At 40.9% G+C, this 16560-nt stretch overlaps 1 protein-coding gene across 1 annotated transcript; it reads right to left on the reverse strand.

The window, feature by feature from the left end:
* Positions 1-9365: 9365 nt before the first annotated feature.
* On the reverse strand, positions 9366-14889 carry LOC127161012 (gastrula zinc finger protein XlCGF8.2DB-like). Its single transcript, XM_051103659.1, has 3 exons — positions 14843-14889; positions 13960-14116; positions 9366-12180 (listed from the first exon to the last, which is right to left on the reverse strand). The coding sequence occupies exons 2-3, from the start codon at positions 14042-14044 to the stop codon at positions 11441-11443; spliced, it is 825 nt and encodes a 274-aa protein (XP_050959616.1). The 5' UTR covers positions 14045-14116; positions 14843-14889; the 3' UTR covers positions 9366-11440.
* Between the last annotated feature and the right edge of the window lie 1671 nt (positions 14890-16560).

A 16560-nucleotide genomic window follows, 5' to 3' on the forward strand; every position in this document is an offset into this window, starting at 1 on the left:
GTGGACAACATTCCATTACTTTCTATGGATCCTGAAAAGCAGGTGATAAAAAGAACAGTGACACCTATGATGTAATGGATGCTTCTAAGGTGCCACCACAGTCTGACACTCACCTGTTCGGGTGTTCAAAATCTGACTATTCTGTTTGTAACATTCTGCCCCTTTCTGTGGATCCTGAAAAGGAAGGGGACACAGAGCACAATGACAGTAATTATGTAATTGATCTGTCTAAGCCTGGTGCTAGAAAAGATGACTACACTCACCAGTTTTCAAAAATAGATAGCCTGTCTACCGAAAGTACCATTGATGACTGGTCCAAAGTCTCACCCAGAAGCCAGTGTCTATCTCCAAAGATGTGGCTTGAAGGAGAAACAATTGAGCAGGCTATTGCAGCTTTCATTCAGTAAGAAAAGATGTCTGGCTCAATTTTATTTGTGCCCACATACCTTTACCAGTTAGCTGCACTTGCGGACTTTGTTCCAGTTTTGTGCAGCAAGCAAGGCTCTTGGTCATTATGCTTGGTCATTGCTTACATTTGTTTTGTAGGCTGCCTTTGCGCTCTACCTTTCCGGCCTCGCGGGTCGCTGACTCCCGAGGCTGCATTGGGTAGAAGCATGGGGGACCTGAGGGTTATAGTCCGGGTTTTGCCGTCGGGTGAATCCCCGCGGAGGACCGGCTCCTCTTAGCGTATTACCGTCGAGTTCTGAATGCTGATGCCGGTTCGTCTTACCACGAGCCCTGTGTCACATTTAGTGCTCAGGAGGTCGTTAAGATGTCTATCGTCACATCAGTGGAGCGGTTCGTCTTCTGACTCCGGGGATTCTACCGAGTCCCAGGCTAGGTTGACTGCCGTGTTCCTCCGGGCTGCCGAGGCGACCAGGCCGGGGGTCGGATTCCCGCCTCCCCTGGTCGTTCGCGGTCTGACGATTGGTTCTCAGCGACGAACACGGCTTTCTTCCCAGAGATTCAGAAAGAGCTTAACTACGTGTTTGGCTTTTCCTGCGCCCTCTTCGCGGGTGGGGGTGGCGGGAAGCACGTTGACGCCCTCTGGTGGAGTGTGCAATTGCGGTGCGCTCGTGCACGCAATACGCCGCCACCTGGTGGGTGGTCCGTGTTTCCTCTTGGCTTGTTAGTGCTGCCAGCCTTGACTTAAAGCGGGGCTCACAGTAACTGCAGGCCATGCCACCTCCACCCTGCACGTGGTGGGGGTGGCGTGGAGCACGTTGACACCCTCTGGTGGAGTGTGCGGTTGTGGTGCATTCGTGCACGCAGTACGCCGCCACCTGGTGGGCTGCCCGTGTTCCCTCCTGGCTTGTGCTGAGTTGTCTGAACCTTCAGACACCGGACAGCGGTTCCTCTCAAACTGTTTCAGAGGCTCCTGGGGCATATGGCAGCTGCAGCCGCAGTTACGCTGCTCGGACTGCTCCATATGAGGCCTTGGGTCAGGTGTCGAGGCACATGGTTACAGATGCCTCCTAAGACAGGCTGGGGTGCCGTTTGCAATGGGCAGACAGCTTTGGGCTCCTGGTTGGGACCTCGACTGCAGTGGCAAATCAATTGCCTCGAGTTGCTCGCAGTGCTTCTAGCGCTGCGTCGGTTTCTTCCGATGCTGCATGTGCTGATTCGAACAGACAATGTTCCGACGGAAGCGTATATTAACCGGCAGGGTGGTTTGCGCTGCCGTCGCATGTCGCAACTCGCCCGTCATCTCCTCCTGTGGAGTCAGAGTCAGACGCGGCTCAGATCGTTGCGGGCCGTTCACATCCTGGGGGAACTGAATCGTGCAGCCGATGCGCTTTCACGACAGCTCACTCGTCCCGGAGAATGGCGACTCCACCCCCAGGTGGTCCAGCTAATTTGGAGTTGATTCGGAGAGGCTCAGGTGGACCTGTTCGCCTCCCCGGAATCCTCCCACTTCCGGCTGTTTTATGCCCTGTCCGAGGCCCCCCCGGCGGGGACGCGCTGGCACACAGCTGGCCCCGGGGTCTCACCAAGTACGCCTTTCCCCAGTGAGCCTCCTTGCACAGACTCTGTGCAAGATCAGGGAGGACGAGGAGCAGGTCTTGTTGGTTGCGCCTTACTGGCCCACCCTGACCTGGTTTGCCGACCCTATGCTCCTCACGACAGCCCCTCCCTGGAAGATTCCCCTGAGGTAGGACCTTCTTTTTCAGGGGATGGGCACAATCCGGCACCCGCATCCCGACCTCTGGAACCTCCATGTGTGGCTTCTGGACGGGACTCGGCAGACATCACTGGCCTTCCCCAGGCCGTGATTAATACCATCACTCAGGCTAGAGTCCCCTGTACCAGGCAGGCCTATGCCCTGAAGTGGGGTCTGTTCGCTGATTGGTGTTCCTCCCGCTGGGAGGACCCACAGAGATGCTCGGTCGGTGTGGTGCTCTCCTTTCTTCAAGATAAGTTGGAGCGGAGGCTGTCCCCCTCCACTTTAAAAGCATAGGGGGCGGCCATCGCTGCATACCATGATGCGGTCGATGGCCTGTCCCTTGGGAAGCATCACCTGATCGCCAGGTTCCTGAGAGGTGCTAGGAAGCTAAATCACCCCTCGCTCGCACCTCATCCCCTCTTGGGATCTCTCCGTTGTGCTATTAGGCCTTCGGAGGGCCCCCCTTGAGCCGCTTGCGCCGCTTGCATCAGTCGAGCTGAAATATCTGTCTTTTAAGACATCGCTCCTGATCGCGCTCACGTCTATCAAGAGGGTGGGGGACCTGCACGCCTTCTCAGTCAGCGAGTCGTGCCTTGAGTTTGGTCCGGCTGATTCTCACGTGACCTTGAGACCCCCGCCTGGTTATGTGCCCAAGGTTCCCACCACTCCCTTTAGGGATCAGGTGGTGAGCCTGCAAGCTCTGCCCTCGGAGGAGGCAGACCCGGCCTTGTCGTTGCTGTGTCCCGTTTGTGCCCTGCGCACGAACCACACCCGGAGCTTCAGGCGCTCCGAGCAGCTCTTTGTTTGCTTGGAGGGCAGCAGATGGGGAATACTGTCTCCGAGCAGAGGTTGGCTCATTGGGTGGTTGATGCCATCACCCTGGCTTACCAGTGTCAGGGTGAGCCGTGCCCCCTGGGAGTTCGAGCCCACTCCACCGGAGTGTCGCCTCCTCCTATGCGTTGGTGCACGGCGCCTCTCTAGCAGACATCTGTAGAGCTGCGGGCTGGGCGACACCAAACACCTTGCAGATTTACAACCCCCGCGTTGAGCCGGTTTCCTCCCGTGTGTTAGGTAACATCAGGTAATTTGCGGGTGGACGGCTCGGTGTCGGCTTGCTGCGCCATTCCTACTGGATCCGTGCGCTATTCCCAGTTGTTCCCTTATGTGAACTCTGGGTCCTCCTGGCCCCCTCAGTTCGGATTAGTGCGGAGTTTCTGGACTGTGTCCGGTAGGGGGCTCCTTCACCCCTCCCGGTTGTGGCCTTATCTTTCTATAAGTTCCCCATATTCTCTCTTCTATCCAACCTCTTCCACTTGACCTTATCAAGTGTCTCCGCCCCCCCCCAACGCTTGCTTCAGTTACCTGGCACCCCTGGTAGGCCCGGTTTCTGGCCTTCAGGGCGTTGGGAAGGTTACGTGTTGAGATTCATCTGTTCTGACTCGCTTGCTTGTCAGCATTTGTATCTCAAATCACGTAACGCAGTTCAGAATTGTGGCGTTTTCCAGAGGAGACCCCAAATACGTCAGTTATGACGTAACGTCGTAGAAAACGACTGAAGGGGAATGTCTCGGTTACATCCGTAACCCTCGTTCCCTGAAGGAGGGAACGGAGACATTACGTCCTCTTGCCACAATTCGGGACTGCGCTGGGGGGCTCGGTTTTGGCTCAGCTCCTCAGCTTAAATCTGAATGAGTGGATGCACGCCGCCATCTTATATACCCGTATGTACGGGGGAGTGGCTTGGCATGCAAAATCTACTCGCCAATTTTCATTGGCTTTTTCCAGTTGGCTCAGAGGTGATTGGCCTCCCAAGGGAGACCCCAAATACATCAGTTATGACGTAACGTCTCCGTTCCCTCCTTCAGGGAACGTGGGTTACAGATGTAACCGAGACGTTCTCAGTAGCGTCAATGTTTTCTGAATCAAATAGCTTTTCAGTAGCAAAGCTTTTTTTTGATCAAGTAGCACGGTAGCGTCAACAAAAGCTACCCTATCCAAAGCATTTCTGAAGCTCAAGCTTCAGAATATAACCACTAAGGATCACTGATCCTGGATTAGCAAAAGTGCCACCACCACTAAACCTTGTAATGCCGTTGGCTCCTCAAACTGTCAGTCAAACCTCATTATTCCTTCCGCCTCTCTCGTGAATGAAGTGTGGCGCGCAGGTTGGAGCATCTCAGCTGGTTTGCAGTCTGAACTTGGTAAACAAAGAACTGTTAATCGAATAAGTACAGCATTTTCTTTACTCCAGAAAAACTATATTTATAAAGGCTAAAGTTTTTTTGTATTTGAGGAGCAGAGAAGAGTGTTTTAGTCTAGCATTTGTTGTCGAGTCAAATACAGTAGCTTGTACGATGCACGTACTGCCTTTGCGGTAATGACGAAAAAACATTTGCAAAAACTTTGCATTTAAACTTGATTTTGGTGAAATGTTAATAATAAAATGACATGCAATGATGCAAATTAACGTATACTAAATTATCTGTAGGCCTATACATCTACGTTTTAACACTATGCAATAAGATTTCATTAGTTAATGTTAGCTAATGTATTCGTAATATGTATTAAAACGATACATTAAACAATTCAACAATTAATACATTTATTACAGTATTTATTAATCTTTAACGTTAGTTAATGAAAATGCATTGTTCATTAGTAGTTCATGTTAGTTCACAGTGCATTAACCAATGTTAGCAAACACAACTTTTGATTTTAATAATGCATAAGTAAATATCGAAATTAACATTTAATATATGTTGCAGAAGTATTGTTCATTCTTAGTTCATGTTAACTACACTAGTTAACTAATGAAACTTATTGTGAAGTGTTACCATTTATAAAAATGTATCTATGCAATAAAGCCACAATACCAACCACCAATAGGAGGTTTCAGGCTGAAAACTATTATGCTTGTCTATCTACTTGACTGACAGTTTTATTGATCACTGAGAGAGCACTGACTTGGTATAATGCTGGTTCAATATAAAAATTACATTTTTAAAAAATAGCTTAGATGTAGTAAACTAATTTTGCCAATAGGAAATAGTCACTCAGTCACTGCATATTAGTAGAAATCTTGCTTTGGGATGAACCAAGACTCAACTCAAATTTAAGCAAGCAAGAAAGAAAAATTTGTAAGTAAGTGACAGATAAAACATGCGAGTAATACAAACACATTGTTTTATGTATTTATTTATTTTAAATTTCTTATTTAACCTTTTAGTTAAGGTTTAACAGACCTTCAGATGTCTGCAGTTTACATAAAATGTTTCTCCTTGAAATGTGCAGCACCCACTCGAATATTTGCGTTGTACTGTTCCGGAACAGTTTTGTAAATATAATTTAAATACTGATTTCAAGTTGTGTCCTCATTTGGAAGGCACTTTCAAGGACCTGTATACATGTATGTTTATTTTCAAAAACTTTCTAGGGCCTTGATTTTTTTTTTTTTTTCTCAGATTCACAAACTTTCAAGGATTTCAAGGACCCATGGGAACCCTATTTTTAGTGGATACATATTTTGGTGGGGCACTGCCACATCTGCCCGTGGCTATACTCAAAACAACAAAGAACAACATTACAGACTACAGTACACACTGAACTGTACTCACCAATAGTTGAATGAAACCTGAGTGCAAAAAAGATGTTTGTTATTCCCATAAAAATATGGCCTAGGCAACAATATCCATGTGTATATTCCTGCCAAAAGTGCGCACTGAATCTGATAATCCAATTTACATTTCTGTGTCCCGATTTACCCTTAATGTTAAGATTCAGAGCTCTCAGAAGTTGTGCTGTTTTGATTCGTAGTTTGCTTCACAGGCTTTTCAGTTGGGTGTAACAACACTGAAATCAGGAGTTAGCAACTTATCTTTCACCTTCATTTCTTCACATGACCTTTTTTTAGGCAGGTCATACCTAGGTGTAGTCACATATTGTATAAAGTACAACACTTTTTAACACTTATGCAATGCACAATGGCTTTTGAGAGAATTTACAGCAGATATATTACAACTAAAATGGCAGATATGTGGTTATCCAATTGTTAAGGTATGTTAAGCCACTTCAAGCTATATCTGACTTCTATGGGGGAGAATATGTAAGAAAATGACAAATGTCTTTGAAACAAAAAAGCATGTTGAATTGCACTGAAAAAATAATGCATTGAATTAACAATGCTTGCATTTTAATGCCTTGTTTTTTCAGGGCTTGCATTTTTAGGTTCTGAAATTTAACAGTTTTATTATTTAAGCTGTGAATATTTCAATTCAAAATATTTCACACACATTTTAATAACTGAAAATTCGAAAATTCACCTTCCAGAATTCACTTCCCAAATATTCAATCTGTTTAAAAACACAATGTATAATATTCGACAGGCAAATTTCGGTCCATTTTATTTCACTTTACAAATTCGCTTCCACAAATTCAGTGGTTAAAATTCGGCAGAAAATTCAGTTTTCACATCTGGGAGCTGCAGGAACAGCAGTAGAGCACCGATGCACGATCACCAGCTGCTGTCAGTCGCTCACTAGCAGGTGTCGCAAGCGTAACGCAAATCAGTCATTCACAAAAACTGATTTCCAGAAATGAAGCAAGCGCTAAGTAGAAGTTATGATTACCAGGGCCAATATGTATATGCGGAAATGCTGAAAATGTGTTTATATTTAATTTAACATCTTTGCTGCTACTCGTTTACCTGTGTAGACTACGTGTAAACAGCTTTCTGTAACGCAAAAGAAGATTATAATGCTGTTGTACCCAACGCTGATGTAAACAACTAACATTACATCTGATGAAGAAATATTGCTTTCGGTTACTTCAATTCAATTCAATTCAAATTTATTTGTATAGCGCTTTTCACGATACATATCGTTGCAAAGCAGCTTTACACCAAATTGACATTTTTACAATATATGTAGTAGTAGCTTGATGCACATATGGCAGAGATGTGTGGTAAAGATCAATTAATGACGTAATCAAACAGACAAAGAACACTATAAATTAGTAGCAGAATTCGGTAGTGCTGTATGTTTTCAGGGTTGGCATCATCTGAAGTCCTCTGTGGGGTTGGCATCATCTCTTCTTAAGTGTTCTGGATCCACACTGGAGCTTGTGAATTCCTAGTTACCATGGGATGTCAATCCCATGGCAAAAACAGAGAACAAATAGGAACATAATTAGCGTAGCTGCTGTTCAAACTAAGAAAAGGAAGGTTTGTTAAACCAGAGCTAAAAGATTAATAATGAACATTTGATCAGATATAGCTGCAGGAAAAGTTTGAGATGCATTATTTGAATGCTTGGCTAAAAAGATGCGTCTTTAATCTAGATTTAAACAGAGACAGTGTGTCTGAACCCCGAACGTTATCAGGAAGGCTGTTCCAGAGTTTGGGTGCCAAATGTGAAAAAGCTCTACCTCCTTTAGTGGACTTTGCTATCCTAGGTACTACCAACAGTCCAGAGTTTTGCGACCTTAGGGAGCGTGATGGATTGTAGCGTGGTAGAATACTAGTTAGGTACGCAGGAGCTAAACCGTTAAGTGCCTTATAGGTAAGTAGTGCTATTTTGTAGCTGATGCGGAACCTAATAGGTAGCCAGTGCAGAGACTTTAAGATTGGGGTAATATGATCATACTTTCTTGACCTGGTAAGGACTCTAGCAGCTGCATTTTGGACTATCTGTAGCTTGTTTATTGAAGATGCAGGACAACCACCTAGTAGTGCATTACAATAGTCCAGTCTAGAGGTCATGAATGCGTGAACTAGCTTTTCTGCATCAGAAACAGGTAACATGTTTCGCAGCTTGGCAATGTTTCTAAGATGGAAGAATGCTGTTTTTGTAACATGAGAAATATGATTTTCAAAAGACAAGTTGCTGTCTAATATAACACCCAGGCTTTTGACTGTAGTGGAAGTAACAGTACATCCGTCTAGTTGTAAATTGTAAGTCAAAAGATTCTGTGTATTGTTTTTAGGTCCAATAAGTAATATTTCTGTCTTATCTGAATTTAATAGCAGAAAATTGTTGGTCATCCAATCTTTTACATTTTTAACACACTCTGTTAACTTCGATAATTCAGAAGTTTCATCTGGTCTTGTTGAGATATATAGTTGAGTATCATCAGCATAACAATGGAAACTAATCCCGTGTTTTCTAATAATATTACCAAGGGGCAGCAAGTATATTGAAAATAGTAGAGGACCTAGAACAGATCCTTGTGGCACTCCATACTTTACTGGTGATAACTGAGATGACTCCCCATTTAAATAAACAAAGTGGTAGCGATCAGACAGGTAGGATCTAAACCATCTTAAAGCCTGCCCTTGGATACCTGCATAATTTTGTAGTCGATCTATTAGTATGTCATGATCTATAGTGTCGAACGCAGCACTAAGATCAAGTAAAACTAGCAATGAGATGCAGCCTTGGTCTGATGCAAGAAGCAAGTCATTAGTGATTTTAACAAGTGCAGTTTCTGTGCTGTGATGGGGCCTGAAACCTGACTGAAATTCTTCATAAATATCATTTTTTTGCAAGAATGAGCACAGTTGAGCAGATATAACTTTCTCTAAAATTTTAGACATAAATGGAAGATTAGAAATGGGTCTATAATTTGCCAGTTCACTAGGGTCTAGTTGTGGTTTCTTAATAAGAGGCTTAATAACCGCCAGCTTGAATGGTTTAGGGACATGACCTAAAGATAACGATGAGTTGATAATATTGAGAAGCGGTTCTTCTGCCACAGGTAACAATTCTTTCAGTAATTTAGTGGGTACGGGATCTAATAGGCATGTTGTTGGTTTAGACACAGTGATGAGTTTATTTAACTCTTCCTGTCCTATAGCGGTAAAGTACTGCAGTTTTTCTTTGGGTGCGACGAAAGAAGTTGACTTAGTTTACTTAGTTTCCTTAACTTTGTATCATGGCTTGTGTGATGCTGTGCTGTAAATATTGGGGTTTCCCTTATACGTCACACTCCGGGATTCCAAAGCACCTCAGTGAACTAATGCAGTGATATAAGACCTCAGAGTACACTTTATTGGTGATGTGAACTATGTAGACTACAGTTAAGCAGATGTAGAATATGAATGAACACATAAGGTTTCATGCTGTTTCCGTCAAAAACAAAACAAAACAAAAAACAAAAAAAAAAAAAAAAAAAAAAAAAAAAGGTTTTTGAGTACTAATTGCATAATATTGATATGTGCTATACAAGGGAAATATGCAGTTCTAAAGTAAAACCTCACACTCATGATTCAAATAAAGAAATACTCCAAGCCCAGAGAGCCCTGATTATTCAAAAATAACAGTTTTGATCTGATCATCTTAAATAATGCGTGCAGTTATTAGATAGCACTATATTGTAGACAGATTAGAGATTAATCCTTATAAACATGCCTTCTACAATGAAAATCATTACATGAAAATACATTAAAGCAGTGTATTTCTATTATCCCTCCTGCAGATCCTGCTTTATGTCAGGACTGTGGCGACAGCGGCGCAGACAATGGCTTAGCTCACTCACGTAATGTAATGCAATCATATCTTCTATAACGGGAAAAACATGTTTTTTTTTTGACATCATATGTTGTTATTATGAGAAAAATTGTTTTTAACAAGATAATTATGTCGCTTTAATGACATATCTTGTTTTTACAAGAAAAGATGTCATTAAAACAACATCTCGGTATTACGACATAATTGAGTGGAAAAGATAATGTGTGTGCCAGCAATACGTCACCATGAAAGTGTTATATAGCCTAATGAATCATACTCTGACTTGATGGCAACAATGGATTCTCTTGGGAGAGAACTGCCAGGTGACATTTCTTAGCATAATAGAGGACAATGGTACAAGAGGAATACCAAATTATTGTTTGAAGTGTGAAAATATAGCAGAAGTAACACGACATTCAAAAACAATGGACTTGTGACAAGACTCCTGGAATAATCAAGTCTTTAAGTATTCATTTGGTGATAAGTGAATTTTTGCTAGAAAAAGAGCAGGAGAAATATCATGCAAGTGTCCCAGAGTCTGCAAAAACTATGAAAAGAGTGACTGTTTATCTCACAGAGTACGACACAGCCTGCAGAAGTGACATGGATGATTGTTGTCATCACTAGAATTATTTACTGTAGCCAAAGCACAATAAACTCATTTAACCTCTTCCAAGGCCCATATTTACAAAATACAGACTTCTGGGAATCCATACTCTGGCCTCAAGAGACCAAGTCAAACAATTCAAGTCAATCACATCCAAAATGTTCTGGTGTTGCTAGAGGAGGAGTACAGTGAGAAGTGCCTGGGATCCAGTTCAGTGGTAGTAAAGCTCTTATATAGGGATGTATGATTGCTGAAGGTGTGAGGGAGTTGTGTTTTATCATTGTCGTCACCAATTCACACACCACTGTGTGATGTAATACAAAAACATGAAACTGAAGATGCTACACTCTCTCCTCATACCCTGTGTTATTGGCCATTTTTTCAACATGACAATGATGATATGCATTCTTCCGACGTGAAAATCCTTCAGTGGACATGTATTTCACTCAGTCTTAATGCTCTTGAGCAGCTGTTGGGGATTCTGTAGAGACGTGTTGAGCAAAACTCCCCATTAAAGACCAGAGAATTTAAGGAGGTCATCCTCCAGGAGATAAACAGGACAGATGTGATAATTTGTCACATGTATGCTCAGTGCCAAGAAGGGTCAGAGCAGTATACTTACAGTTCTGGAGGACATACTCCGTACTAAAATATTACACATTTGCTGAATTAAATCTAGGGTGTACTCATTTCTGCAATCCCTCATTTGAACTAAATTGGCTAATTTACTTCTTGTTTTTATTCAGTATATGGTTAATACATTGCAATTTTGCCATCTTTCCATGAATTATATTAGTGATCATTAAGAAAATACATTTTATATTTATTCAGACAGGGTGTACTCATTTAAGCTGTGCACTGTACGTTTTATTTTGGTTTTGTCACAGTGATCACAATTAAATCAGCTTCATCCTCAAGGAACATGCAGGTGATTTTTGAAATTGCTTCTTTTTGTAAAACTCTTTCACACTCCGAACTTTGTAATTTCTGTCTAGAATGAGTTTGCAAATGACTTTGTCTCTGATATGTGAAGCTCCTTTCACACAGAAGGCACCTTTCTTTCCACTATGAGGCCTCATTTGAGTCTTTAAGTGCAATACTGTTTCCACAATGATGGCACATGAAAGGCAGTGTGAGCTTTACATATTTCTTAAGGCGTTTCTCTCTTTAGTGAATCCTCATGTGCCGATTAAAAGCTACTCTATATCTGAAACTCTTTCCACAATGACCACATACAAATGGCTCCTCTCCAGTGTGAATTCTAATGTGGGCATTCAGACTTGCTTTTTGAGTGAAACTTATTCCACACTGAGGGCAGGTGTAAGGTTTCTCTCCTGTGTGAATTCTAATGTGCCTGTTAAGACTTCCTTTTTGATTGAAACTTATTCCACACTGTTGACAGGTGAAAGGGTTTTCTCCAGAGTGAATTCTCATGTGAACTTGCAGATTTCCTTTTCGACTGAAACTTTTTCCACACTGTTGGCAGGTGAATGGGTTTTCTCCAGTGTGAATCCTCATGTGGTTAATAAGGTGTCCTTTCTGAGTGAAATTCTTTCCACACTGCTGGCAATTAAACCATTTCTCTCCAGTGTGAATTCTCATGTGGAATTTAAAGCTTACTTGTCGACTGAAACTCTTTCCACACTGTTGGCATGTGTAAGGTTTCTCTCCGGTGTGAACTCTCATGTGGACTTTGAGACTACCTTTTTCAGTATAACTCTTTCCACACTGTTGGCAGGTGAAATGACTTCTAGTTGCAGTCTTTTGAGCTCTTTTTTGTGACAAAGTATTTTCAGTCTGTGAGCAACTACAAGATTTTCTCTGGTTATGAAGGCATGTTTTTTCATACCAATCTTCATGTTCTTCTTTCAGTTCTTGATTCTCCTCCTTCAGTGACACTGGGTGAACTAAGGTGAAAAAAGGCAAATAACACCAGTTTAAATAGCACAAAAGCAACACAAATAAACATTTCAACATTTAAAGCATCAAAACCAACCACCCCTATTGAAAAAAAAAAAAACAGCTTATGCTGGTTGGGTATGTTTTGAAGCATAGCTGCTGGTTTAAGCTGGTCCTTAACTGGTTATGTGCTGATCCTAAGCAACTAGCTCCTGTTCAGGACCAGCACATGACCAGCAGCCATGCTTCAAAACATACCTAATCAGCATATGCTGTTTTTTTTAACAGGTACATGTATGCTAAATCCTACATACACTAAGCTGCTCTGAAAAACTCATCTCAGTTTTGTTCTTCTCACAGTCCTCCAATGTGAAGGTGTTTTGCCTGAAAATGACAGATTTGCAGCAAAACATAGCACAAGCAACCAGAATATATGCTTATACATCCATATTACTCTTTACAGTGCCCTCCACAAATATCGGCACCCCTGGTAAATATGAGCATAAATAAATTTGCATTGTTTATCCTTTTGATCTTTCATTCAAAAAAATGCACAAATTTCTAACCTTTCACTGAAGTAAAATAATAGAAAGTGAAGAGAAAATCTCATTATGAAATAAATGTTTTTCTTCAGTTCACATTGGCCACAATTATTGGCACCCCTAGAAATTCTTATGAGTAAAATAATCTCTCAAGTATATTCCCATTGATTTTTACATTTAGTACACCAGGGTGACTAGGAACAAGAAATTTTCCAGCCATGATTTCCTGTTACACAGGATTATAAGTATGAGAAACACAAAGGCCAAATTCCTTTCATTGTCCATCACAAGAAGTAAAATCAAAGAACATAGTTCTGATGTGCAGAACAAGATTGCTGAGCTTCACAAAATAGAAAGTGGCTGTAAGAAATAAGCTAAACCATTGAAAAATCTGCCTAGAAGAGGATGTGTCTATATCGTCATAATGGATGGTGAGGAGGAGACCAAAAACTGGCCAAAAACTCACCAAGGATCACAGCTGGAGAACTGCAGAGATTAGTTATGTCTTGAGGCCAGAAAGAAAAAAAAAAAAAAAAAAAAAAAAAAAAACTCAATCAAATAGCCCCTACATGACCACATGTTGTTTATGAAGGTTTCAAGAGAAATCCTGCTCGCTCATCCACAAACAAACTCCAGCATATTCAGTAGTCAGACGCGGCTGGAACTTCAAAACGGGACTGGCTTCTATGGTCAGATGAAACTAAAAAAAAAGAGCTTTTTGGCAACAAACACTTAAGATGGGTTTGGTGCAAACAGGGATAAAAAGTAGCCCATGTCTACATTTAAATAAACTACTGGATCTTTAATGTTCTGGGCCTATTTTTCTGCCAGAGATCCTGGACATCTTGTTTAGATACATGGCATCATGGATTCTATCAAATACTGAGAGATAAAACAAATCTAAACCTGACTGCCACTGTTAGAAATCTTATAATGGTTTGTGTTTGGATGATCATTTAGAATCATTTAGATCAGTAGTTCTGAAACAAGTTCCTGGAGTCCCAACACTGCACATTCAGTGCGTCTCACTGATCAAACACCCTATATGCTAATTTAACTCACCAGATCATATCGAGAGACTTCTGAAACGATTTTGTCAGTTTAAAGTTCAAATGAAGACAGTTCATGACAGTATGTCTTTATAAACATGTATGTTTACTAAGCTCCATTTTTTCCCAATTTAACATGTGGCATGCTATAAAAACAAATGTGCAAATGAGTTCAGCTGTAAGAATGAAAACCAACCTATTTGTTCCTCAGTATCTTCATGTTTGACTCTGAATGTTTCTTCAATCTTCATGTCTTCACTCTCCTCTTTAATAAATGCCATCTTTATAATAATGTCAAGTGGATCTCAACCGCTTCACCGGGAGTTTTTTTCTGTGTGTTTGGACACTTTGTCCTGTTTAAGATCATATAATAATAATTAACAGAAAGAAAACTAAATCTCTGGGTGAGTCTCAATCAGCTCCCTACTTCACTAGTCAACACACTAATAAGGGAGTCAGTCAGAGTGAGATTTAAATGACCTGATGAGACAAAAACAACCAAAACTAGTATTAAAATTAATACAGTTGTAAATTAGATTAGTTTTTAATAAGATTTATTTATTTGCTTTTATGAAAGCATTTGTCCTTGGTTTGTAAAAGTTTATTACACGTTTGTTTGTTGATCTCGTTGCATTTACACTGTTTTGAGCAGCAGGTGTCGTCAGCGTGCGCTGATTCGAGCGCTTCGAATCACTGAATCATTTCGCGATGCAATTGATTCAAATAAATCGAGACAGTTCCAAAAGCTCCGTTTCTCCATCACTAATTGCTAGCCCTGCATCCCAATGTGCACACTATCCATCCTAAATTCAGTGTGATAGTAGTAATTTTAAATACCATTTAGGGCAGATAGGGTTGGCAGTATGCACATTGGGGCTAGTGACTAAATATGTGTTCATGATAAACTGATTCACCATATAGGGAGCGAAATGAGACGCACCCTTTCTGTTATCCATGAGTTAATGAGCTTTACTCACTAAAAACGGAAATAAACTAAATTACAGTGGTGATAATCCACTTCAGCATTACATACAATTATTGTATTGATTTTAACACTTTAAATGATTAAAAGCACAAACCTTTCTTCAGCAGAATAGCAGATGGAGGAGCGCGGCGCAGCCTTATGACGTCACAACAACAGACCAAAATAAAAGTCTTGTCCACACGGTAAAAATCATAGACGATTACATTAGAAAAACAAATACAAATAACAGATATAGGGTGAATTTAATGGGTGGATTGCATAGCTATCAAAAACCCAAAGGTTTTAGTACTGTTAAGCTTTGTTTGAAAAGCTTTCTGCTTTATATGTACTGTGATATTCCCAAGGATAAATTCCAGTGTCTTGGTCTTTATATTACAAACTGGAGGGGGAAAAAAAATGTATACATATATATATTTTCATTAACAATTTGCAGATCAAAAATTAAATATGTGGTTATAGAGATATCTAACTTTTAACTGAAATGGAATCCTTACGACAATAAAAATAAGATACAAGACAATGCAATCTTATTTTATCTCAGTTTCTCCTCAGAATATTAAAGCAACTCAGATTTCGACTTTATTTGGTTAAAGTGGATTATACAGAGGGTTAACACTTCTGTCACGTTCTGGTCAGTTACCTGGATGCGCGGCCATTGCAGCGGTACTGCTTTATAATGTGTTATATAGATATTAGATAAAATAAATAAATAAATAAATAAAATAAATAAAAAACGCCATGTAAACTTTTCTGAAAACAGACTGCTCCCCTCAGAGATACAATCATATAAATTCCTACCCCCAATTCATTATATTGAGTTTTCTCCAGTATTTCTTGCATTGTGAACAGTGAGAGATTGATCTGCCTGCTACAGTAATTTCTACTAAAACGGCCTTTTAAATACTAAATATAATAATAACGTAATATTTCCACACAAATGACATTTTGGAAGATGAATACATAGGGCAGTCCAAATCTGTAATAGGTGGTAAAAATCCATACCATCTGCCTCCTTCGTTGCAGACTGATGACCCGACAATTTTTTTTCTAATTCTTATCACAATATAGTGAATTACTTTAGTTTCTTCATTTTTCGCCAAGCCCATGCACAAGTTCCATTCGGTTTAATGCCATTGTTTACATTCAGTGTCAATGCAGTGGCTGACTTCCAGGTTGACGTAACGTGAAAACACTATTATTTGTGTTCAGAATTTATATCATGGGCAAGTACATCATGAACCCATTTTCCAAATGGTGTTTTTGACTTGTTCTGAACCAGTACGGTACACCTATAATAAGGGTTGCTTATTATGACTGACTAACCCGTCAGTTTACCGATCAGGTAGCCACTGCTGCGCAGTAACCCAGTACCTTCGTGACTCATCATAATATCTGTGTATTAATATAAGGTGTTATCTCCCGTATCTGTGTGCCAGTGACTGTGCATGTGTGTTTTGATATAGCTAGCACATTAATATAAAACAGTGATTATACTGACTGCAACTTCCTATCGATTACACAGTTTGAAAGTACACTGTTCAGCCAATCATTATAGCATATTCAGCTTCTGTAGAGCTGCTCAAAGCTGAATTTAACTCATAACATAACTTTAACATAATGAACTCGATTTCATAATGAACTTCACACAATTAATTGAATTGAATCATTGCTATTAAAACAATCTGTATTTTATTTATTTTATAGGTTGGAACAAACATGGTGGAATTCCTTAACCGGGCAGAGCCCACAAAACCCCATCCATGTGTCAAGGTGATGGAACATTACCAGTAGATCTCCCAGGGATTCATCATA

Source organism: Labeo rohita, unplaced genomic scaffold (genome assembly GCF_022985175.1).
Source record: "Labeo rohita strain BAU-BD-2019 unplaced genomic scaffold, IGBB_LRoh.1.0 scaffold_522, whole genome shotgun sequence".
NCBI lineage: Eukaryota > Metazoa > Chordata > Actinopteri > Cypriniformes > Cyprinidae > Labeo > Labeo rohita.